The following is a 24,368-nucleotide window of genomic DNA, read 5'->3' as shown; positions in this document are numbered from 1 at the left end:
GTTGTCCTTCTCAGAGCGGAAGTTCTTAATTTTAATGAAGTCCGGGTTGTCATTTATTTCTTTCATGGATTGTGTCTTTCGTGGTGTTGTTTGTGAAAAGTCATCACCATACCTAAGGTCAATTAGATTTTCTCCTATGTTATCTTCCAGGAGTTTTATGGTTTTGCATTTTACATTTAGGTCTATAATCTCATTTTGAGTTAATTTTTATAAAAAGGGTAAGGTCTGTCTAGATTGATTTTTTTTCTTTTTTTTGCATGTGGATGTCCAGTTTCCAGCACCATTTGTTGAAAAGATAGGTCCATTGTATTGCTTTTGCTCCTTTGTCAAGATCAGTTGACTATATTTATGTGGGTCTATTTCTAGGCTGTCTGTTTTGTTCCATTGATCTATTTTTCTCTTGTTTCTCCAGTACCACATCATCTTGATTACTGTAGCTTTATAATAAGTCTTGATATTGGGTAGTGTCCTCTGACTTTGTCTTCTTCAGTATTGAGTTGGGCATTCTGGATTGTTTGCCTCTCCATATAAACTTTAGAGTCAACTTAAAAATATCCACAAAATAACTTCCTGGGATTTTGATTGGGATTGGGATTGAGTCTGTAGATCAGGTTGGGAACAGGAAATATCTTGACAGTATTGAGTCTTCTTATCCATGAACATGAAATATCTTTTTATTCATTTACTTATTTGGTCTTTCATCAGATATGAATCTTGTACATATTTTGTTAGAGTTATACCTAAGCATTTCATTTTGGGGGGTGATAATGTAAATGATAACTTTTTTTAAGTTGTTTATTTATTTTTGGCTGTGTTGGATCTTTGTTGCTGCGTGTGGGCTTTCGCTAGTTGTGGCAAGTGGGGGCTACTCTTCTTTGTGATGCGCGGGCTTCTCACTGCGGTGGCTTCTGTTGTTGCGGAGCACAGGCTCTAGGTGTGCGGGCTTCAGTTGTTGTGGCTTGCTGGCTCTAGAGCACAGGCTCAGTAGTTGTGGCACACGGGCTTAGTTGCTCCGCGGCATGTGGGATCTTCCCGGACCAGGGCTCGAACCCGTGTCCCCTGCATTGGCAGGTGGATTCTTAACCACTGCGCCACCAAGGAAGTCCCTAAAATATAATTTTAAAAAAGTTTCAGATACCACTTATTCATTGCTGGTATATGGGAAAGCAATTGACTTTAATGTGTTAACCTTGTATCCTGCAACTTTGAACTTTGTATCCTGAAACCTTGCTTTAATTGCTTATTCGTAACAGGAGTTTTTTGTTGATTATTTTGAATTTTCTACATGACCATATCATCTGTGAACAAAGACAGTTTTATTTCTACCTTTCCAGTATGTATACCTTTTGTTTCCTGTCCTTTTCTTGTCTTGTTGCATTAGCTAGAACTTCCAGTATGATGTTGAAAAGTAGAAGTGAGAAGGGACATCCTCGCTTGTTCCTCATCTTAGCTGGAAAGCTCAGAGTTTCTCATTAAGTATGATGTTAACTGTAGGGTTTTTGTAGATATTCTTTATCAAGTTGAAGAAGTTCATCTTTATTCCTAGTTTGCTGAGTGTTTTTATCATGAATAGATGTTGGATTTTGTCAAATGTTTTTTCTGCATCTATTCATTTGATCGTGTGATTTTTCTTCTTTAGCCTGTTTCTGTGATGGAGTACATTAATTTAATTTTGAACATTGAAGCCGCCTTGCATATTGGGATAAATTCCACTTGGTCATGGCATATAATTCTTTTTATATATTGTTGGATTTGATTTGCTAATATTTTGTTGAGAATTTTGCATCTGTGTTTATAAGAGATATTTATTGGTCTGTAGTATTCTTGTAATGTCTTGTAATGTGTCTGATTTTGATATTGGGGTAATGGCTGGCCTAATAGAATGAGTTAGGAAGTGTTCCCTCTGCCTCTATCCTCTGGAAGAGATTGTAGAAAACGGGTATAATTTTTCTTAAATGTTTGGTAGAATTCACAAGTGGACCCATCTGGGCCTGGTGTTTTCTGTTTTGGAAGGTTATTTCTTCTTTGACCTGTGTCTTATCTAGACGTGTGTTTAGTCTCCAAGTATTTTAGTATTTTTTCAAGTATTTTTCTTTTATTGATCTCTAATTTAATTCCATTGTAGTCTGAGAGCAGACAGTTTATAATTTTTTATTCTTTTAAATTAGTTAATGTGTGTTTTATGACCCAGAGTGTGGTCTGTCTTGATGAATGTTCCATGTGAGCTTGAGTAGAATGTATAATGAGCTATTGTTTGATGAAATAGTCTATAGATGTCAATTATATCCAGTTGATGGATGGTGCTGTTTAGTTCAGCTGTAACCTTACTGAGTTACTGCTGCTGGATCTGTGTGTTTCTTACAGAAGGGTGTTAAAATCTCCAACTGTAATAGTAGATTCATATATTTCTCCTTGCTATTCTGTCAGTTTTTGCCTCATGTATTTTGACACTCTGCTGTTAGAGGCATACATATTAAGGATTGTTATGTCTTCTTGGAGTATTGCCCCTTTTATCATTATGTAATTCCCCTTTTTTATCCCTGATAAGTTTCCTTCTTCTGAAGTCTGCTCTGTCTGAAATTAATATAGTTACTTCCACTTTCTTTTGATTAATGTTAGCATAATATATCTTTTCCCCATCTCTTTATTTTTTTTATGAAACATATTTAAAAATTTTTTTATTTATTTATTGTAAAAAAATTATTTATTTATTGGCTGCGTTGGGTCTTCATTGCTGCGTGCAGGCTTTCTCTAGTTGTGGCGAGCAGGGGCTACTCTTTGTTGTGGTGTGCGGGCTCCTCATTGCTGTGGCTTCTCTTGTTGTGGATCATGGGCTTCAGTAGTTGTGGCTCACGAGCTCTAGAGCGCAGGCTCAGTAGTTGTGGCACATAGGCTTAGTTGCTCCATGGGCTGTGGGAATCTTCCTGGCCCAGGGATCGAACTCGTGTCCCCTGCATTGGCAGGCAGATTCTTAACCACTGCACCACCTGGGAAGTCCCATCTCTTTATTTTTAATTTATATGTGTCTTTATATTTAAAGTGGGTTTCTTGTGGACAGCATGTAGTGAGGTCTTGTTTTTTGATCTGCTCTGACAGTCTGTTTTTTCATTGGTGTATTTATACCATTGATACCTTTTATGTTTTTTGTTTTTTTTTTCTTTTGCGGTACGCGGGCCTCTCACTGCCGCGGCCTCTCCCGTTGCGGAGCACAGGCTCCAGACGCGCAGGCTCAGCGGTCATGGCTCACGGGCCCAGCCACTCCGTGGCATGTGGGATCTTCCCGGACCGGGGCACGAACCCGTGTCCCCTGCATCGGCAGGCGGACTCGCAACCACAGCGCCACCAGGGAAGCCCCCTTTTATGGTTTTAATTGAACATTATATGATGCCATTTTCTCTCCTTCCTTAGCATATCAATTATATTCCTTTTTTTAAGTTTTTTTAGTGATTGCCTTAGAGTTTGCAGTATACATTTACTACTAATCTAGTCCATTTTCAAATAAAACTATACTGCTTCACAAGTAGCGTGAGTACCTTATAATAACAAAATATTCCTAATTCTTCTCTCCCATTCCTTGTGTCATTGCTGTCATTCATTTCCCTTATACATTTGCATCCACACAGAAGCCAACATAATCAAATACATTGCTGCTATTACTATTTTGAACAAACTATTATCTTCTAGATCAATTAGGAATAAGAGAAGTAAACATTTTTATTTTTCTCTCATTTACTCATTCTCTGATGCTCTTCCTTTCTTTATTGTAGATCTGAGTTTTTGACTTATATAATTTTCCTTCTCTTTAAAGAACTTTTAACATTTCTTGTAAAGCATGTCTACTGGCAACAGATTCCCTCAATTTTTGTTTGTCTGAGAAAGTCTATTCTCACTTTGTCAAAAGACTTTATTTTTTAAGAGCAGTTTAGGTTCACAAAAAGATTGGTTTTCCTTCACTTTGAAGGACAATTTTGAAAGGTACAGGATTCTAGGTTAGTAGTTTTTCTCTCTTGACACTTTAAAGATTTCCTTCCACTCTTTTCTTGCTAGTATGGTTTCTGAGAAGTTGAATGTAATTCTTATCTTTGGTCCTCTGTAGGTAAGGTGTTTTTCTCTTCCTCCAGCTTCTTTCAAGATTTTCTTTTTCTCTAGCTTTGATTTTCTAAATTTTGACTGTAATATGCCTAGGTGTAATTGTTTTTTTTTTTTTTTTCTTTCCCCTCCGTTATCCTTCTCTGAGCTTCTTGGATCTGTGGTTTGGTTTCTGACATTAATTTGGGGAAATTCTTAGTTATTGCTTTAAATATTGCTTCTGTTTCTTTCTCTTTTTCTTCTCCTTCTGGTATTCCTGTTACATGTACGTAACACCTCTTGTACTTTTCCCATAGTTCTTGGATATTTTGCTGTGTTTTTGTTTTTTTCAGTCTTTTTTGTCTTAGCTTCTCAGTTTTGGAAGTTTCTAGTGTCAAGTCCTCAAGAGCAGAGATTCCTTTCCAGCTGTGTCTAATAATGAGCCCATCAAAGATATTATTTATTTTCTGTTACAGTGTTTTTGATCTCTAGCATTTCTTTTTATTTCTCAGAATTTCCATGTCTCTGCTTGCATTATCCATTGTTAGATATTAATCGTACAGGTCTGATAATTCCAACATTCCTGCCATATCTGATTCTAGTTTTGATGCTTGTTCAGTGTCTTTAAGCGGTGTTTTCTGCCGTTTAGTGTGCCTTGCCATTTTTTGTTGAAAGGCAGACATGATGTACTAGGTAAAAGGAACTGCAATAAATAGGACTTTAATAATGCAGTGGTAAGGTAAGAGGGGAGCGGAAGCATTCTTTAGTCCTATGATTAAATCTTAGTCTTTCCGTGAGCTTGTGCTCCTGGTCTGTGAGCTTCACTGGTGCTTCTCAGGTTTTCTTACCCCCTTAGGTAGAATATTTCTTACCCACTTAGGTAGCCCCCTTAGGAGGGGCTGGAGTTGGGCATTTACTTTACCCCAGGTAGGTTAGGCTCTGATGGAACCCCAGCAGGTTAAACTCTGGTAAAATAGTTTCTTCTGAGGGCAGGTTTTGTTAAGAACAGAATATTCTAGCATATTTCAGAATGGTTTCTTTTCCCCTCCCCTTGCCGGAAGCATGAGAGGATTTTTCTCTGATATTTACTTTTAGGACTTGGTACAGCTCCTGGAGGTAAGACTCATAAAAAGCATGAGGGTCTCTCTATGACTGGGTCCTCCTGGAATTTTAAACTCTCAAGCTTGTCCACACTGAGCCTCCAGCACTTCATCAATTACAGTTCAGGTATTCCTACCCCAGCACTAGTTGCCAGGGGTGATTTCTTCTTGTGGATTTCTGCCCAGGTATGTTGTGATTTTCTGTATCTGCCTGTCTCCAGTTTTTTCAGCAGTGGTTTGCTCTTTGTCCTCACTTCTCTGGTGGATCTAAGGAGAGTTGTTGATTTTTCAGTTTCTCCAGCTTTTTACTTGTGTTGTTAGGATGGAGTGGCAACTTCTAGGCTCCTTACATGTAAGACCAGATATCGGAAATCCTCCTAGTGATTTTATTTTTATTTCCAATATAAAAGGTTGCATTCTTAAAATATAAAAGCAATATGTGCCCTTTTGTAGACATGTGCTTTCATTTCTCTTGGGTAAATACCTGGGAATAGGGACTTCCCTGGTGGCACAGTGGTTAAGAATCTGCCTGCCAATGCAGGGGACACGGGTTCGATCCCTGGTCCGGGAAGATCCCACATGCCGCAGAGCAACTAAGCCCGCGTGCCACAACTACTGAACCTGCACTTTAGAGCCCGCGAGTCACAGCTACTGAAGTCCACTCACTCTAGGGCCTGCATGCCGCAACTACTGAGCCCGCGTGCTACAGCTACTGAAGCCTCCGCGCCTAGAGCACGTGCTCCACAACAAGAGAAGCCACCGCAATGAGAAGCCCACACACTGCAAAGAAGAGTAGCCCCTACTCACCACAGCTAGAGAAAGCCCACGCGCAGCAACGAAGACCCAATGCAGCCGAAAATAAATGAATGAATGAATGAATAAAAACACTTAAAAAAAAATACCTGGGAATACAATGGCTGCATAATATGGTAAATGGAGAATTTTTAAAGAAACTGCCAGTGTTCTCAAATGGTTGTACCATTTTATATCCCCATCAGCTGTGTGAGATCCAGTTGCTCCATATCCTTGCTAATGTTTCTTTTTTTTTTTTTTTTTGTGGTACGCGGGCCTCTCACTGTTGGGGCCCCTCCCGTTGCGGAGCACAGGCTCCGGACGCACAGGCTTAGCGGCCATGGCTCACGGGCCCAGCCGCTCCACGGCATGTGGAATCTTCCCGGACCGGGGCACGAACCCGTGTCCCCTGCATCGACAGGCGGACTCCCAACCACTGCGCCACCAGGGAAGCCCTCATGAAACTTTTATATTTTCTTCTAAGAGTTTTATAGTGTTAGTTCCCACATTTAGGTCCCTTTTATAGTGTTAATTCCCACATTTTGATCCATTTTTGTATATGGTATAAGGGGTTCAACTTCATTCTTTTGCATGTGGATATCCAGTTTTCCAAATACTATTTTTTGTTTGTTTTTTCAGTACGCAGGCTTCTCACTGCTGTGGCCTCTCCCGCCGCGGAGCACAGGCTCCGGACGCTCAGGCTCAGCAGCCACGCCTCACGGGCCCAGCTGCTCCGCGGCATGTGGGATCTTCCTGGACCGGGGCCCGAACCCGTGTCCCCTGCATCGGCAGGCAGACTCTCAACCACTGCGCCACCAGGGAAGCCCTCCAAATACTATTTTTTGAAGACTTCCCTTTTCCCCAATGAATGAATGGTTTTAGCACCCTTGTTGAAAATCATTTGACTGTATGTGCAAGAGTTTATTTCCAGGCTCTCCATTCTATTCCATTGGTCTATATGTCTCTCTTGATGCCAGTACCACACTTTTTGGGGTTACTGTAGCCTTGTAATCAGGAAATGTGAGACTTCCAACTTTGTTCTTTTTCCAGATTGTTTTGGCTCTCCAGGGTCCTTTGAGATTCTGTTTGAATTTTTGGATGGGTTTTAAAATTTTTGCAAAAAACGGTGTTGGGCTTTTGAGAGGGATTGCATTGAATCTACATATAGATCATCTTGGCTATTGTGGACATCAAACAATATTAAGTCTTCTAATCCATGAACAAGGAATGTCTTTCCATTTATTTGTATCTTCTTTAACTTCTTTGAGCAACATTTTGTAGTTTTTAGTGTACAAGTCTTTCACCTCTTTGGTTAAAATTTTTCCCTAAGTATTTTATGTTATTTTTGATGCTATTGTAAATGGAATGTTTTATTAATTCCCTTTGAGATTGTTCATTATTTTTAAAATAACTTTATTTATTTATTTTTGGCTGCATTGGGTCTTTGTTGCTGTGTGCAGGCTTTCTCTAGTTATGGCGAGCGGGGGCTACTCTTCATTGTGGTGTGCGAGCTTCTCATTGTGGTGGCTTCTCCTGTTGTGGAGCACGGGCTCTAGGCCCGTGGGCTTCAGTAGTTGTGGCATGTGGGCTCAGTAGTTGTGGCTAACAGGCTCTAGAATGCAGGCTCTGTAGTTGTGGGGCACAGGCTTAGTTGCTCTGCGGCATGTGGGATCTTCCCAGACCAGGGCTCAAACCCATGTCCCCTGCATTGGCAGGTTGATTCTTTTTTTTTTTTTTAATAAATTTATTATTTATTTATTTATTTTATTTTTGGCTGCGTTGAGTCTCCGTTGCTGTGCACGGGCTTTCTCTAGTTGCAGCCAGTGGGGCTACTCTTTTTTGTGGTGTGTCTTCTCATCGTGGTGGCTTCTCTTGTTGTGGAGCACGGGCTCTAGGCATGTGAACTTCGGTAGTTGTGGCACGCGGGCTCTGTAGTTGTGGCACGTGGGCTCAGTAGTTGTGGCTCACAGACTCTAGGGCACAGGCTCAGTAGTTGTGGCGCATGGGCTTAGTTGCTCCGCGGCATGTGGGTTCTTCCCGGACCAGAGCTTGAACCCGTGTCCCCTGCATTGGCAGGTGGATTCTCAGCCACTGTGCCACCAAGGGAGGCCTGGCAGGTGGATTCTTAATCACTGCGCCTCCAGGGAAGTCTTGAGATTGTTCATTGTTAGAGTATGGAAAAGCAACTGATTTTTTTTTTTTAAAGAAGGTTATCTCCCTTTTAAATTTATTTATTATTTATTTATTTATGGCCGCATTGGGTCTTCGTTGCTGCGTGCAGGCTTTCTCTAGTTGCGACGAGAGGGAGCTACTCTTTGTTGCGGTGCGTGGGCTTCTCATTGCGGTGGTTTCTCTTGTTGCGGAGCACGGGCTGTAGGCACGTGGGCTTCAGTAATTGTGGCACGCAGGCCCAGTAGTTGTTCCTCACGGGCTCTAGAGCGCAGGCTCAGTAGTTGTGGTGCACAGGCTTAGTTGCTCCGCGGCATGTGGGATCTTCGCGGACCAGGGCTTGAAGCCGTGTCCCCTGCATTTGCAGGCGGATTCTTAACTACTGCGCCATCAGGGAAGCCCCCTACAAAGCCATTTCTTAATGTTGCACATATTGGTTATCCCTCCCTTTTTTGGCTGTTATAAACAGTAGTGCAAAAGACATCTTTTGTGAACCAGTGTGACAGGTTTTGGATAGCTGTATTTCCGGTTTACTGGATGTTATTATGAATCTTTGTAGTTTTTCTCATCTGAGAAATGAAAAATATATTGTTTACATTTGAACTTTTTATTAATAGAGTTGAATATCATTTCATATACTATTGGCCTTTTAATGTTTTTTGGTAACAATTTTGTATTTGTAATTTTTTTGGCCTATTTTTGTATTGCTTTGAACATACATGATATATATTGTAGGTACACCCTTTGTTATCTATCATTGCAAAATTTCATTGTGTCTGTCTTTTGTGTTTTAACTTTGCCGTACTAGTTAAATCTGTCAGTTGAGTGAATTTTTTAAGTTAGCTTTCTCCCACCTTGCTAATCTGCAGCTAACTGAAAGGCGCATTTTGGTTTAGAATTCTCTTTTGTCGTGTCTTTCTAGATTTTTATATTCTAGTTAATGTTTCTGGACTTGATTCAGTCTGTGGTATTATGAGTCTACAAATTAAAATTTCTAATTAGCATCCTGTGACCATTCAGTCACTTGAGACTTATCCAGAAATCTTAGAACTTGCCTTAAAATAATGCATAATGGGATTTATATTACCTATACTGAGTATGAGTTGTCTACTCTTCTACCCGCTCTCCCTTGGAAAGAGGAAAGTGAGACCATTTCAAATAGAAATTAAAACTTTCTCATATCTTTTAATCCAGATATATTAACAGTTGATCCTTTTTTTTGTTTTTTGTTTTTTTTGGCCACACCGTGTGTCTTGTGAAATCTTAGTTCCCCGGCCAGGGATTGAACCCAGGCTCTTGTCAGTGAAAGCCCGGAGTCCTAACCACTGGACCGCCAGGGAATCCCCTACAGATTGTGTCTTTAGATGCTTTGACAACCGTAAACAATTCAGTGACAATTTTGGTGAGTAGGTTGTTTTTTTTTTCCTCCCCACATTTTCCTATTTTCCACTTTAATGGAACTTTACTCTGAAGGTATATATATTCTAACATTTAAGCACTGGTTCCAAAACCTACATTATTTGGCTGCTTTATAAACATTTAACATTTTCTTTTATTTAAGTCTTTTTTGTTTTTTTGGCTGGGCCACACAGCTTGCAGGATCTTAGTTCTGCGACCAGGGATTGAACCCGAGCCCACAGCAGTGAAAGCACCGAGTCCTAACCACTGGACCACCAGAGAATTCCTTATTTAAGTCTTATTGATGTGTACGTAAATAATTATTTATGTAAGCATCATAATTAATGTTAGAATCAAGTACCTTCGATTATTGTGGGACTGCAAGTAATATTGTACAGAATGTTTCCCTCTATCTCCCAGGTTCTGCCTGTCTGCTCACTTTTCAGATAAATTAACTAAAGGAAGTTTAGTTTATTATTTATTTGAAGCCTTCCCCTCCCCATATCAAAGTTTTTTGTTTTGTTTTGTTTGCTTAAGTGGTCATTTGTGTAGTAATTCAAGGAGTTTTTATTTAATATCCATTAAAAAAAAGTTTTTTTTTTCTTTTTGGCCACACTGTGTGGCACGTGGGACCTTAGTTACCCGACCAGGGATCGAACCCATGCGCCCTGCAGTGGAAGCACGGAGTCTTTTTTGGCCACGCCGGGCGACATGTGGGATCTTAGTTCCCCGGTCAGGGATTGAACCCGTGCCCCCTGCATTGGGAGTGTGGAGTCTTAACCACTGGACCATCAGGGAAGTCCTGAAGCACAGAGTCTTAACCACTGAAACACCAGGGAAGTCCCAATATCCATTTTTAAGTAGTAGTTTGGTAAGTGTGAAAGCATGTCTGAAGTATCCTTTATCTACAAGAAACTTAAAACCAATTGCAAAGACAGTAGAGACAAACAGAAGACATATTTTTCAAGGGAAGAATTTATAAATAGTATTAACATTGAGATAAAACCTCACATTTTAAAAAAGAGATTTATTTATTTTATTTATTTTTGGCTGTGTCAGGTCTTAGTTGCGGCATGCAGGATCTTTCGTTACGGCACGCAGGCTCTTCGTTGTGGTGCACAGGCCTCTCTCTAGTTGTGGGGTGCGGGTTTTTCTCTTCTCTAATTGTGGTACGCAGGCTCCAGAGCGCGTGGGCTCTGTAGTTTGTGGCACGCGGGCTGTAGTTGAGGCGTGCAAGCTCAGTAGTTGCGGCACGCAGGCTTAGTTGCCGCGCGGCATGTAGGATCTTACTTCCCTGACTACTGATCGAACCTGCGTCCCCTGCATTGTAAGGTGGATTCTTTATCACTGGACCACCAGGGAAGTCCCAAAACCTCACATTTTTAATTCCTGATCTTGTTGGGATTTCTGAGTTTATCTGTGAACTGTGTTCTGCTTTCTATGCAGAATGGATCCTTTTTTTAAAAAATTCTGGCCACACTGCGGCTTGTGGGATTTCAGCTCCCGACCAGGGATTAAACCTGGGCCACAGCAGTGAAAGCACCTAATCCTAACTACTAGACCACCAGGGAACTCCCGGAATGGATCCATTTTAAAATAAGTAATCTTCAGGAGTTCCCTGGTGGCCTAGTGGTTAGGATTCCAGGCTTTTACTGCCGTGGCCCAGGTTCAATCCCTGGTTAGGGAACTGAGATCCCACAAGACGTGAGTCATGGCCAAAAAAAAACTGGAGTCCTATTGAATAAATCCTTGCATTAGAAGGAACAAATGATAACAGTAGCCAACCTTTTTATTCCTTTTTAGTACAGGTCAGAGAGAAAGAACATGAACTTTGCAATTCTACATACTTACATTCTTTCACTTTCACTTCAGTTGGTTTTGAGTGATAGTGGAAGACTCGCTGATGAGGAATAGTTAAGTTTCCATATGGCTGTGTACAAATATAAAGTATATGAGTGTATAATGGTTTTCAAGTTTTATTTGTATTTGGCAAGTTTTAAAACATATTTAAACAGCTTTAAGCTGATATGGATTGCTCTAGTGACTGTTGTTTTAAGAATTTAGATGACTTATCATTTGATTATACAAGGTGTATTTGTCTTCCTAAGTTAGGTTTCCTAACCTTCAGACCGGGTCCAACCAAGGGTATCATTTTTCTTAATAATGATAATGTTAATAGTGATGATAATAAAAAAAATGAATTCATTGTTTAGTGTATGCTAGGCACTAAATGCATTATGTAATCATATAGCTAACCCTAGGTACAGAGAGGTTATATAACCTACTATAGGTCATAAAATTGGTAACTGATTCAAACCTAGACAGTTCAGCTCCTTGGGTCCATGCACATCATCACACAGTCTACTGCCTGTCATTAAAAACCACACCATATATATATATATGTTTTTTAATAAATTTATTTTATTTTTGGCTGCATTGGGTCTCCGTTGCTGCGTGCGGGCTTTCTCTAGTTGCGGCAAGTGGGGGCTACTCTTTGTTGCGGTGCGCGGGCTTCAGTAGTTGCAGTGCATGGGCTCAGTAGCTGTGGCTCGTGGGCTCTAGAATGCAGGCTCAGTAGTTGTGGCGCATGGGCTTAGTTGCTCTGTGGCATGTAGGATCTTCCTGGACCAGGGATAGAACCCATGTCCCCTGCATTGGCAGGAGGATTCTTAACCACGGAGCCACCAGGGCAGTCTCCACACCATATTTTAATTATCTGTTTGTGTCTGTGCTACTTCTTATTAGAACTTAAGTTCCTTAAGGACTAAGAGCCATGATTCATTCTTTTTCACCTGTGGTCTTCCATGGTATCTGACGTATAGTAGGTGTTCAATAAATACGTATTGAGTGAACTAAAGCAAAATGTAAAGAAATGCAGTAATAAGTCTGTCATAGTTTTTGGGCTTGAATTTCTTTTTTTTTTTTAAATTTATGTATTATTTATTTTGGACTGTGTTGGGTCTTCATTGCTGCACGCGGGCTTTCTCTAGTTGTGGTGAGTGGGGGCTACTCTTCGTTGTGGTGCACGGGCTTCTCATTGCAGTGGCGGCTTTTCTTGCAGAGCACGGGCTCTAGGCACGCGGGCTTCAGTAGTTGTGGCTTGTGGGCTCTGGGGCACAGGCTCAGTAGTTGTGGGGCACAGGATTAGTTGCTCCGCGGCACGTGGGATCTTCCTGGACTAGGGCTAGAATCCATGTCTTGTGCATTGGCAGGCGGATTCTTAACCACTGTGCCACCAGGGAAGTCCCCTGAATTTCTTCATATGCTTATTCTATTGACTTTATGTGTAACAAACAAAATTATATTTGGGACTACTTTTCATTAGCTTTAATTTGTATTTTATTTCCCTTTGAGGAATACAATCAAGATATTTACTAATTGTAAAGATTCTGTACAGTGTTTTAAATATTCAGAGTGTAAAAATTGTAAATTACGTACTTTTTAGATTAAATGGAGAGAAAAACTGATTCCATAGCGTTATATAATATTGTATTATATGCTGTTGTTTTTTCCAGTTTTATTGAAATATAATTAACAAAAAATTATATATCTTTAAGATATACAACTTGATGTTTTGATATACATATACATTGTGAAATAATCATCACAAGCTAATTAACATGTCCATCACCTCACACATTTACCATTTTCTGTTTTTTTTGTTTTGTTTTTTGTGGTGAGAACACTTAAGATCTATCCTATTAGCAAATTTCAAGCATGCAGTACAGCAATAGATACATTGCTGTACATTAGATTTCCAGAACTTAGTCATCTTGTGTAACTGAAACTTTGTGCCCTTTGACCAAAATATCTCCCCGTTTCCCCCTCCCTCCAGTTCCTGGCAGCCAGCATTCTACTTTCTGCTTCTGTGAGTTTGATTATTTTAGGTTCCACATATGTGATATCATGCAGTATTTGTCTTTCTGTGTCTGGCGTATTTCATTTAGTGTAATGTCCTCCAGATTCATCCATGTTGTCACAAATGGCAGGATTTCCTTCTTTTTTAAGACTGAATAGTATTCCATTGTGTGTATGTATGTGTGTATATATATATGTCTGTGTGTGTGTGTGCGTATATATATATATATATATACGCACACACACACACATAAACATAACATATTTTCTTTATCCATTCATCCATCACTGACAGACATTTAGTTTGTTTCCATATCATAGCTATTGTGAGTAATGCTGCAATGAACATGGGAGATATAGATTTCATTCCTTTATGTTGTATACCCAAAAGTGAGATTGCTGGATCATAAAATAGTTGTTTTCAATTTTTTGAAGAATCTTCATACTGTTTTCCATAATGGCTGTACCAATTTACATTCCCACCAACAGTATTTCAGAGGTTCCCTTTTCTCCATATCCTTGCCACCACTTGTTTAGTATGTTTTGTCTTTTTTCATAATACATATGCTTGTTCTTAAATGCTAAACTGAAGAGTTAGTTCTCCAAATCAGTGCTTCTTAACTTTTTTTTCCCAAGATGTTAATAGAAAAGGATGTTTTCTTGGTACACCAGAAAGAAGAGGCTCACACGAGGAGGGTGTCAGAGGCCTCTCATTGCTCAAGACCTATTGGCTGCCCCAAGGGCCAAGGAAATCAATATTTTGGCAAACCTGTAATTCATATTTGGAACTGCCACAGAATATTGCTTGGAAATTCTCTGCTGTAAATAGTTTCAAACTTTTAGAATTACAAGGGACATCTTCTTTTCCAGATCCCTTATAATAAAATATTATTTTATTTTTCTATGTATCTATTCTATTATAAATAATAATTTTATAAACATATTTATTTATATATTTTATTTATTTGTGTCTTCTCTTTTTCCTGCCCTTAATCCCCAGATATTTGTCCATTTTATTAGTCTTTTTTTAAACATTTAATTTAATTTATTTGGCATTGGGTCTTAGTTGCAGCACACAGGATCTTCATTGTGGTGTGCAGGCTTCTCTCTAGTTGTGGTGTGTGGGCTCCAGAGCACGTGGGCTCAGTAGTTGTGGTATGCGGGTTAGTTGCCCCCCGGCATGTGGGATCTTAGTTCCCTGACCAGGGAGCGAACCTGCATCCCCGCCTGCATCCCCAGCATTGGAAGGCGGATTCTTAACCACTGGACCATCAGGGAAGTCCCTTATTAGTTTTTTCAAAAAACTGACTTTCGATTTTTTAAATCCTCAACTGAATGTTTATTTTCTATTTCCTTAATTTCTGCTCTTAATCTTCATTATTTCCTTCTACTTTCTTTGGGTTTATTTTGTAGTTTTTTTTTAACTTCTTGAGATGGATACTTGACTTATTAATTGCTTTTCTAGTATATTCACTTAAAGCTGTAAATTTTCCTCCTAAACATATATTGCTTTTAGCTGTATCCCCCACTTTTTTTAGTTTGTTTGTTTTGGGGGAAATTCTCCAGGCAGTGACTGTAGCTCTTGTTGCTCGCTGCTGCTGCTGCTCCTCCTCCTTCACTCCTGTCCTCCCCCCCCCACCCCCCTTAATAGCTTTGTGAAGGTATATTCAATATTCACATACAATAATCTGCATATATTAAAATGTGTAATTTGGTACTTTTTGACCTATGAATGCAACAAGGGTAATGAACATATCCATCACCCCCACAGCGTTTCCTCATGTCCCTTTGTAATCCATTTCTCCCCTTCTCCTCATCCCCAGGCAACCACTGATCTGCCTCTACAGTTTTTGACATTTAGTGTTTTTTTCATTCAATTCAAAATATTTTGTGATTTTTGATCTGGAATGTTTAGATGTACCTGGAGATTTTCTAGTTTACTTGTATTATGGTCAGGAAACATATGATTTCAGTCCTTTAGACTTTTAAGACTTGCTTTATGACCCAAGATATGGTCAACTTTTAAAATGCTTGTGTGTGCTTCAAAAGAGTATAGCTGTTGGATGTAATGTTTTATGTATGTCTTACTAAGTCAAGTTTGTTAATTTTGTTTAAATCTTTCATTTTTACTGATTTTTTTTTCTCTTGCTTGTTTTGGTTAACGTTTGCATGTAATTTTTTTCTCATTCTTTTTTTTTTTTTTTTTGCCGTACACGGGCCTCTCACTGCTGTGCCCTCTCCCGTTGCGGAGCACAGGCTCCGGACGTGCAGGCCCAGCGGCCATGGCTCAGGAGCCCAGCCGCTCCATGGCATGTGGGATCCTCCCGGACTGGGGCACGAACCCATCTCCCCTGCATCGGCAGGCGGACTCTCAACCACTGCGCCACCAGGGAAGCCCTTTCTCATTCTTTACCTTCACTATTTTCAATCTTTATGTTTTAGGTATATCTCACATAAACAGCTCATTGTACTTTTTTTTTCTATTTAAATCCAGTCTGAAAATCTTTGCCTTCTAAATAAAGCATTTATTAATCCATTTACGTTTAATGTAACTACTGTTATTTGGCTTTAAATCTACCATTTTCTTATGTACATTCTCACATTCTCTTAATTAGAAAAGTTAAAAAAAATTTTTTATTGTTGTTGTTTTTTGGATGTGTGTCAATACCCCAGGAACTATAACAGCCATCCCTGACTTAAAAAAAGATCAGTGTTAATTGATCATTTTACCCTTCTCCTGGATAATACAGGGATCTTAGAGCACTTAATCTCCATTTCTCTCCCTCTGATTTACATGGTATTATTGTGGTGTAGTTTAATTTTCTTATGTATGTACGTATATTTAGTTAAATAATAAAGACATTATTACTGTTATATAGTATAATGTTCATTTAGCTTTACCCAAATATTTACTGTTTTTGTTGTTCTTTATTCCAGTAATCCTTTAGAAACATTTAGAATCATTTAGAAACATTTAGAATCATTCTTTTTCTGTTTGAAGAATACCCTTTGTAATGTTTAATGTAGGTCTGTTGATGGCAAAGTCTGTTTTTGTTTCTTTGAGCATATCTTTGCTTTACCTTATTTTTTTACCTTCGTTTGGAATCCCTACGTTGTTTTTTTTAAATAAATTTATTTATTTATTTTTGGCTGAGTTGGGTCTTTGTTGCTGCACGCGGGCTTTCTCTAGTTGCGGCGAGTGGGAGCTACTCTTCATTGTGGTGCGCGGGCTTCTCATTGCGGTGGCTTCCCTTGTTGCGGAGCACGGGCTCTAGGTGCATAGGCTTCAGTAGTTGTGGCATGCAGGCTCTAGAGCGCAGGCTCAGTAGTTGTAGCACACAGGCTTAGTTGCTCCGCAGCATGTGGGATCTTCCCAGGCCAGGGCTCAAACCTGTGTCCCCTGCACTGGCAGGCAGATTCTTAACCACTGCACCACCAGGGAAGCCCTCCTACATTGTTTTAATTGTAGTTGATTTACAGTATTAGTTTTAGGTGTACAGCATAGCAATTCAGCGTTTTTACAGATTATACTCCATTTCAAGTTATTACAAAATAATGGCTCTATTTCTTTGTGCCATGCAAGATATCCTTGTTGCTTATCTACTTTATACATGGTAGTTTGTATTTCTTAATTCCATACCCCTATCTTGCCCCTCACGCCTTCTCTCTGTTAATTGGCAATCACTAGTTCTTTATAACTGAGTTTTGTTACATAAATTCATTTGTTTATTTTTATTTTTAAAATAAATTTATTTATTTTTTGGCTGCGTTGGGTCTTCGTTGTTGCGCGTGGGCTTTCTCTAATTGAGGTGAGTGGGGGCTACTCTTTGTTGCGGTGTGTGGGCTTCTCATTGCGGTGGTTTCTCTTGTTGCAGAGCACTGGCTCTAGGTGCACGGGCTTCAGTAGTTGTGGCACGTGGGCTCAGTAGTTGTGGCTCGCAGGCTCTAGAGCGCAGGCTCAGTAGTTGTGGCGCATGAGCTTAGTTGCTCCGCGCCACATGGGTTCTTCCCGGACCAGGGCTTGAACTCGTGTGCCCTGCATTGGCAGGTGGATTCTTAACCACTGAGCCACCAGGGAAGCCCTGTTTTATATTTTAGAATTCCGAGTATAAGTGATAATGTACAGTACTTGTCTTTCTCTGACTCATCACATATTGCAAATGGAAGGGTTTTATTCTTTTTTATGGCTAAGTTTCTGTTGTATATAAATTACATCTTTCATTCACCTGTTGATGGACACTTGGGTTGCTCCCATATCTTGGCTATTGTAAATAATGCTGCTGTGAACATTGGGGTACATGTATCTTTTCAAATTAGTGTTTTCATTGTTTTTTTTTTTGATACATAACCCAGGAGTGGAATTGCTGGTAGTTCTATTTTTGTTTTTTTAAGGAGCCTCCGTACTGTTTTCCATAGTGACTGCACCAATTTACATTCCCACCAACCGTGTACAAGGGTTCCCTTTTCTCTGCATCTTTGCCAGCATTTATTATTTGTAGACTTTTTGATGATAGCCATTCTGACAGGTGTGAGGTGATATCTCGTTGTTTTGATTTGTATTTCTCTAATAACTAGCAATTTGGGACATCTTTTCATGTGCTTGTTAGCCACCTGTATGTCTTTTTTGGAAAAGTGTCTATTCTGGCTTTCTTCCCATTTTTTGATTGGGTTATTTGTTCTTTTGATATTGAGTTGTAAGAGCTATTTATATATTTTGAATATTAATCCCTTGTTGCTCATGTCATTTGAAAATGTTTTCTCCCATTCCAGAGGTTGTCTTTTCATTTTATCGATGGTTTCCTTTGCTGTGCAAAAGCTTTTAAGTTTAATTAGGTCCCATTTGTTTATGTTTGCTTTTATTTCTTTTGCTTTGTGAGACAGACCCCCCAAAATATTGCTGTGATGTCAGAGTGTTCTGCCCATGTTCTTTTCTAGGAGTTTTATGGTTTTAAGTCTTACATTTAAGTCTTTAATCCATTTTGAGTTTATTTTTGTATATGGTTTAAGGAAATATTCTAATCTCATTGTTTTATATGTAGCTGTCCCATTTCCCTGGCACCACTTACTGAAGAGACTGTCTTTTCTCCATTGTATATTCTTTAAAAAAAAAAATATATATATATATATATATATTTATTTATTTATTTATGGCTGTGCCAGGTCTTAGTTGCAGCATGCAGGATCTTTTAGTTGCGGCGTGTGGACTTCTTGCTTGCAGCATGCAGGCTTCTTAGTTGTGACATACATGTGGGATCTTGTTCCCTGACCAGGGATTGAACCTGGGTGCCCTGTATTGGGAGTGTGGAGTCTTATGCACTGGACCACCTGGGAAGCCCCTCCATTGTATATCCTTGCCTCCTTTGTCATACATTAATTGACCATAGGTGCCTGGGTTATAAAGTTTATTTTCGAGGATTATTTTTTGCTGGCTGTAAAACTCTAGATTGCAATTATTTTCTTCCAGCACATTCACTCTTTTATTCAAGCTGTCCTCTTTCTTCCATTGTTGATCTTAAGAAGTCAGCTCTCAGGCTGTTATTTCTTTAAAAATAGCCCTCCTCCAAACCTCCCTACCCCAGATGCTCATAGTCTTTGTTTTTCTGAAGTTTAACTATACTGTATGCACTTGGATTCCTTTTTATGTAGCCTGCTTGGGATTTGAAGGGCTTGGTGAATCTATGGCTTAATATCTTAAATTGGTTTTAGAATGGTCTTGGTCATTATCTCTTCAGATACTGCTTCTGCTCCATTCTGTCCTCTCATCTGCGCTCTTGGGATTCCAGTTAAATATATGTTTGTTCTCCTAACAGATCCTCCATCTTTCTTATCCTTTCCCGTATTTTTTATTCTTTTGTTATTATGTGCCTTGTTTGGATCTTTTATTCTGGTTTATTTTCCAACTCATTAATTCTTTCCTCAGCTGTATCTAATCAGCTTTTTTAAAAAAATAAATTTATTTATTTATGGCTGCATTGGGTCTTTGTTGCTGCACACAGGCTTTGTCTAGTTGTGGCTAGTGGAGGCTACTCTTTGTTGCGGTGTGTGGGCATATCATTGCGGTGGCTTATCTTGTTGTGGAGCATGGGCTGTAGGCATGCAGGCTTCAGTAGTTGTGGCACGTGGGCTCAGTAGTTGTGGCACTAAGGATCAGTAGTTGTGGCTTGCAGGCTCTGGAGTGTAGACTCAGTAGTTGTGGCGCATGGGCTTAGTTGCTCCATGGCATGTGGGATCTTCCCAGATGGGCTCGAACTCATGTCCCCTGCATTGGCAGGTGGATCCTTAACCACTTTGCCACCAGGGAAGTCCCTAGTCTGCTTTTAAGGTTGTCCATTGAAGGTGTTTTGTTTCAGTTTTTGTTATTGTATATTTTTGTTCTATAATTTATTTTTCCAAGTGTACAGGTTGTTTTTGTGGGTTTTTTTGGCGGGGGTAGCTTGTCATTCTCTGCCAGATTTTTCAAGCTTGGGCTTTTATCTTCTTGAACATAGTAAGAAAGTATATAAATATATCTGCTAATACCTGGGGACTCCTGTTTTATCATCCATTGTTTTAACTGTTTTCATTTAATTTGTCTTGTCCTCTGATGTGCCAGGGTTTATTTGATTATTGTATGTTAAATTAGGAAAATTATGGTCAAAATAACATGATATTTTCTTTGTCTAGGGAAGATTTTTGTTTACTTCATCTGGGGGTCACTAGTACTAGTTATAATCTTTTTCCAACATCAGGGCTTCAGATTTTCTGAAGTCTTATTGCATTCCATGTGTGGACTAGTTTTCTTCTTAGTCACCTTTACTATGAGGTTATCACCTTTTGAGGTTCAGGTCCCAAGGAGGAACTGGTTTGCCAAGACCCCTCCCCACTAGTCTTGATGGACCCTGAATTCCAACTTTTGTCCCAAGGGCCTACTAGACTCGGCCTCTAAGGGATGTCTACCAAATCAACAAATGACTCTAGAACAACAGTGGCCTGGCATGGGATAGCTTCCTACTTTTGTAATCCTATTTCTTTTTCATCTTGACTTCCTTATCTTGTTGCTTTTTGATGCTTTTAAGAAGAGATTTTTTCCCCCATCTAACTTTTTTAGTTTTGAGGGAGTTGGGTAAGTGAGAGGGAGAATTTGTTTAAATTATATACTACACCGTTACTTGAAATAAAGTTTCTAATTGTTTTATAGGTGAAGAAACTGAGATCCAAACAGGTTAAGTAATACTGTAAGACCACATAATCAGCGGCAGAACCAGGTCTACAATCTATGTCTTTGTGTTACTCTAGTACTTGTACTAATGATAAGTCATTTTAACTAAATATACAACAGTCATTTAGTTAAAATAGGTATACTCTAGAAGGGATTTCTTTGTTCTCTTGGGCCTGATTTGTATTTGGTATATGGCTAATTCTCTTTAGACTTTTTAGATAGCCTAATGGGGTAGGATCATTATTATATTATATAAATCCATTTCAAAATATGGAACTGTGAATATAGTTACTGCTTGATCTGTAACTGTGCAATACACCAGAATGGTTTCTAAAACCACAGAAACAATATGGTAGGTAGGTTGCCAAAAAACAAAATAAAACCTCATCACATGTTTAATCTAGTACTGAACTATACAGGCGTATGTGGGCTATATAGAATTATGTGGGCTAGGTTTCCTGTTACATACAGCAGTGGCTTGGAGGAAATGACATTCTGAGTTCCACATAGACAATATATAAAGGAACTTTTAAAGTACAGTTGAATTGGAGCTTCTAATGTTGGGATTTTTAGAAGATTTTACATTTGAATCTCAATATAATATGAGAGCAGAATCCATTAGAGGCCTGTTTATATGACATAAGCAATGACAACTTTGGCTGACTTTCTGTATGTTTTTTCTATTTCAATCTTTTAAAAAATGTGGCCTCCTGAGTGTACCACCTTGTAGTTCTCTCTTTGTACTTCCTTTTCTGTGAGTAAATTTCACCATGTTTAAACATAAAGAGGGAGAAAAGTGTATCATGGCTCAACTAATGATTACCTTTCAATCCAAGATTATTATGCTCAAATATTTTATTTTTTTATTAATTAATGAATCTATTTTTGGCTGTGCTGGGTCTTCGTTTCTGTGTGAGGGCTTTCTCTAGTTGTGGCAAGCGGGGGCCACTCTTCATGGCGGTGCGCGGGCCTCTCACTATTGCGGCCTCTCTTGTTGCGGAGCACAAGCTCCAGACGCACAGGCTCAGTAGTTGTGGCTCACGGGCCCAGTTGCTGTGCGGCATGTGGGATCTTCCCAGACCAGGGCTCGAACCCGTGTCCCCTGCATTAGCAGGCAGATTCTCAACCACTGCGCCACCAGGGAAGCGCTCAAATATTTTAAAAATAAATTTATTTATATATTTATTTTTGGCTGCATTGGGTCTTTGTTGCTGCGTGCAGGCTTTCTCTAGTTATGGCGAGCGGGGGCTACTCTTCATTGTGGTGTGGGAGCTTCTCATTGTGGTGGCTTCTCCTGTTGTGGAGCACGGACTCTAGGTGCGTCGGCTTCAGTAGTTGTGGCACGTGGGCTCAGTAGTTGTGGTTCATGGGCTCTAGGGCGCAGGCTCAGTAGTTGTGGCACATGGGCTTAGTTTCTCCGTGGCATGTGAGATCTTCCCAGACCAGGGCTCGAACCCATGTCCCCTGCATTGGCGGATGGATTCTTAACCACTGCACCACCAGGGAAGTCCCAATCATGCTCAAATATTAATATAAGAAGGCTTTTTTGATGCAGCGAGAGGGAGAAGGAGAGTGTATATGTGTATGTAGAGGGCTAACATTAAAATGTTAAATGAAGTGAGGAAGAAGAGGTGTTGTTCTAAACTTAAAACTTATTGCTTCTTCCAATAAAAATTAATTTAAAAAATCTGATTGCTTCTGCTAAATTTTACTGGTGAAATAACAACTTTAGTTAATTGTAAACTTCCTTCTTTATATAAATGTAGCATCTTCTGAAAAACTGTTCTGTACTTTGCTTATCTTGGAGCTTGTTATAAATCAGTACATAAAGAGCTTCCGGGGCTTCCCTGGTGGCGCAGTTGTTAAGAATCTGCCTGCCAATGCAGGGGACACGGGTTCGATCCCTAGTCCAGGAAGATCCCACATGTGGCAGAACAACTAAGCCCGTATGCCACAACTACTGAGCCTGTGCTCTAGAGTCTGCGAGCTACAACTACTGAAGCCCATGCACTGCAACTACTGAGCTCATGCACCACAACTACTGAGCTCACGCACCGCAACTGCTGAACTCACACATCACAACTACTGAAGTCCATGCGCTCTAGGGGCCTGTGTGCCGCAACTACTGAGCCTGCGTGGTGCAACTACTGAAGCCTCCGTGCCTGGAGCCCGTGCCCCGCAACAAGAGAAGCCACAGCAATGAGAAGCCTGTGCATCGCAACGAAGAGTAGCCCCTGCTCGCCGCAACTAGAGAAAGCCTGTGCGCAGCAATGAACATGCAACACAGCCAAAAAAAAAAAAAGTAGCATATTAAAAAAAAAAGAGCTTCCTCCTTTTTATGATTTTTTAAAATTTTTATATATTTATTTATGTATTTATTTTTGGCTGTGTTGGGTCTTCATTGCTGCGCACAGGCTTTCTCTAGTTGTGGCGAGCAGGGGCTACTCTTCGTTGCGATGCACAGGCTTCTCACTGCGGTGGCTTCTCGTTGCAGAGCACGGGCTCTAGGCATGCAGGCTTCAGTAGTTGTGGCACGTGGGCTCAGTAGTTGTGGCTCACGGGCTCTAGAGAGCAGGCTCAGTAGCTGTGGCGCACGGGCTTATTGCTCCGCAGCATGTGGGATCTTCCCGGGCCAGGGATCGAACCTGTGTCCCCTGCACTGGCAGGCAGATTCTTAACCACTGTGCTGCCAGGGAAGTCCCCTTTTTATAATTAAATGGAATGAATTTATCATAAATCATTAAGAATCTATGCTGCAATGAATAGTATTGTACATATGTCACATCATTTATCTAGGATAAATTCCTGAAGTGGAATTGCTGGGTCAGAAGGTATTTATATTTGTGATTTTAATTGATATTGTCAAATTGCACTTTATAGAAATTGTATCAACACCTACCAGCTTGTTAGTCAGACACCCTGCTCAGCAGCGTATCTATATCTCAAATTTTTTGATCTTTGTTAATCTGATGGTAAAAAATGATTATTTTGCACTGCCTTTACTTTGCATTTCTTTATATTGTAAAATTTAAATCTTTCATATATTTAAAAAGCCATTTGTATTTCACTTTTCTGTAATCTGTTCAAGTCATTGTCCATTTTACTTGGGTGCTGCCCTTTTTTACTGATTTAACTTTTTCCATAATATGGGTTGTAGTATTTTTTCCCTGATTTGTTATATGTCTTTTGATTTTTGCTTATGGTTATTTTTATAATGCCAAGGTGTTTTGTATTAATGTATTTGTTTCTTTTATAACTTCTAGATCTTAAGACATTTAGTTATTAAAACAAATTTTAAAAATGTTAATTGAAGTAGAGTTGATTTGTAATCTTATGTTAGCTTCACATGTACAGTATAATGATTCAGTATTTTTCAGATTATACTCCATTAAAAGTTATTACAAGATAATGGCTATAATTCCCTGTGCTATACAATATATCCTTGTTGCTGATCTATTTTATACATAGTAGTTTGTATCTGTTAGTCTCATACCCCTGTCTTGCCCCTCCTACCACTGTCTTCCCTTTGGTAATCGCTAGTTTTCTATATCTGTGAGTCTGTTTCTGTTTTGCATATACGTTCATTTGTATTATTTTTTAGATTCCATATATAAGTGATTATCATACAGTGTTTGTCTTTCTCTGCCTGTCATATTTCACTAAGCATAATATTCTCTAGGTCCATCCACATTGCTGCAGATGGCAGAATTTCATTCCTTTTTATGGCTAATTTTCCATTGTGTGTGTGTGTGTGTGTGTGTGTGTGTGTGTGTGTGTGTGTGTGT

The 24,368-nt window shown here is 39.6% G+C and overlaps 1 protein-coding gene across 2 annotated transcripts in view; it reads left to right on the top strand.

The window, feature by feature from the left end:
• Window positions 1–24,368, top strand: part of NPEPPS (aminopeptidase puromycin sensitive) — a 97,250-nt gene that overhangs the window by 17,059 nt on the left and 55,823 nt on the right. The window contains exon 3 of one of the 2 annotated variants that reach the window (XM_029211837.1): window positions 9,397–9,531. The exons of the other annotated variant lie outside the window; for it this stretch is intronic. Coding sequence (XP_029067670.1) covers window positions 9,397–9,531 — 135 coding nt within the window. The remainder of the gene's footprint in view (window positions 1–9,396; window positions 9,532–24,368) is intronic. 2 annotated transcript variants of the gene reach the window in all.

This window comes from Monodon monoceros, unplaced genomic scaffold (assembly GCF_005190385.1).
Source record: "Monodon monoceros isolate NGI ecotype Baffin Bay Population unplaced genomic scaffold, NGI_Narwhal_1 Super_Scaffold_9, whole genome shotgun sequence".
NCBI classification, from domain to species: Eukaryota; Metazoa; Chordata; class Mammalia; order Artiodactyla; family Monodontidae; genus Monodon; species Monodon monoceros.
The sequence above is the reverse complement of the archived record's forward strand: the minus strand, read 5'-3'. Positions and strand labels throughout refer to the sequence as shown.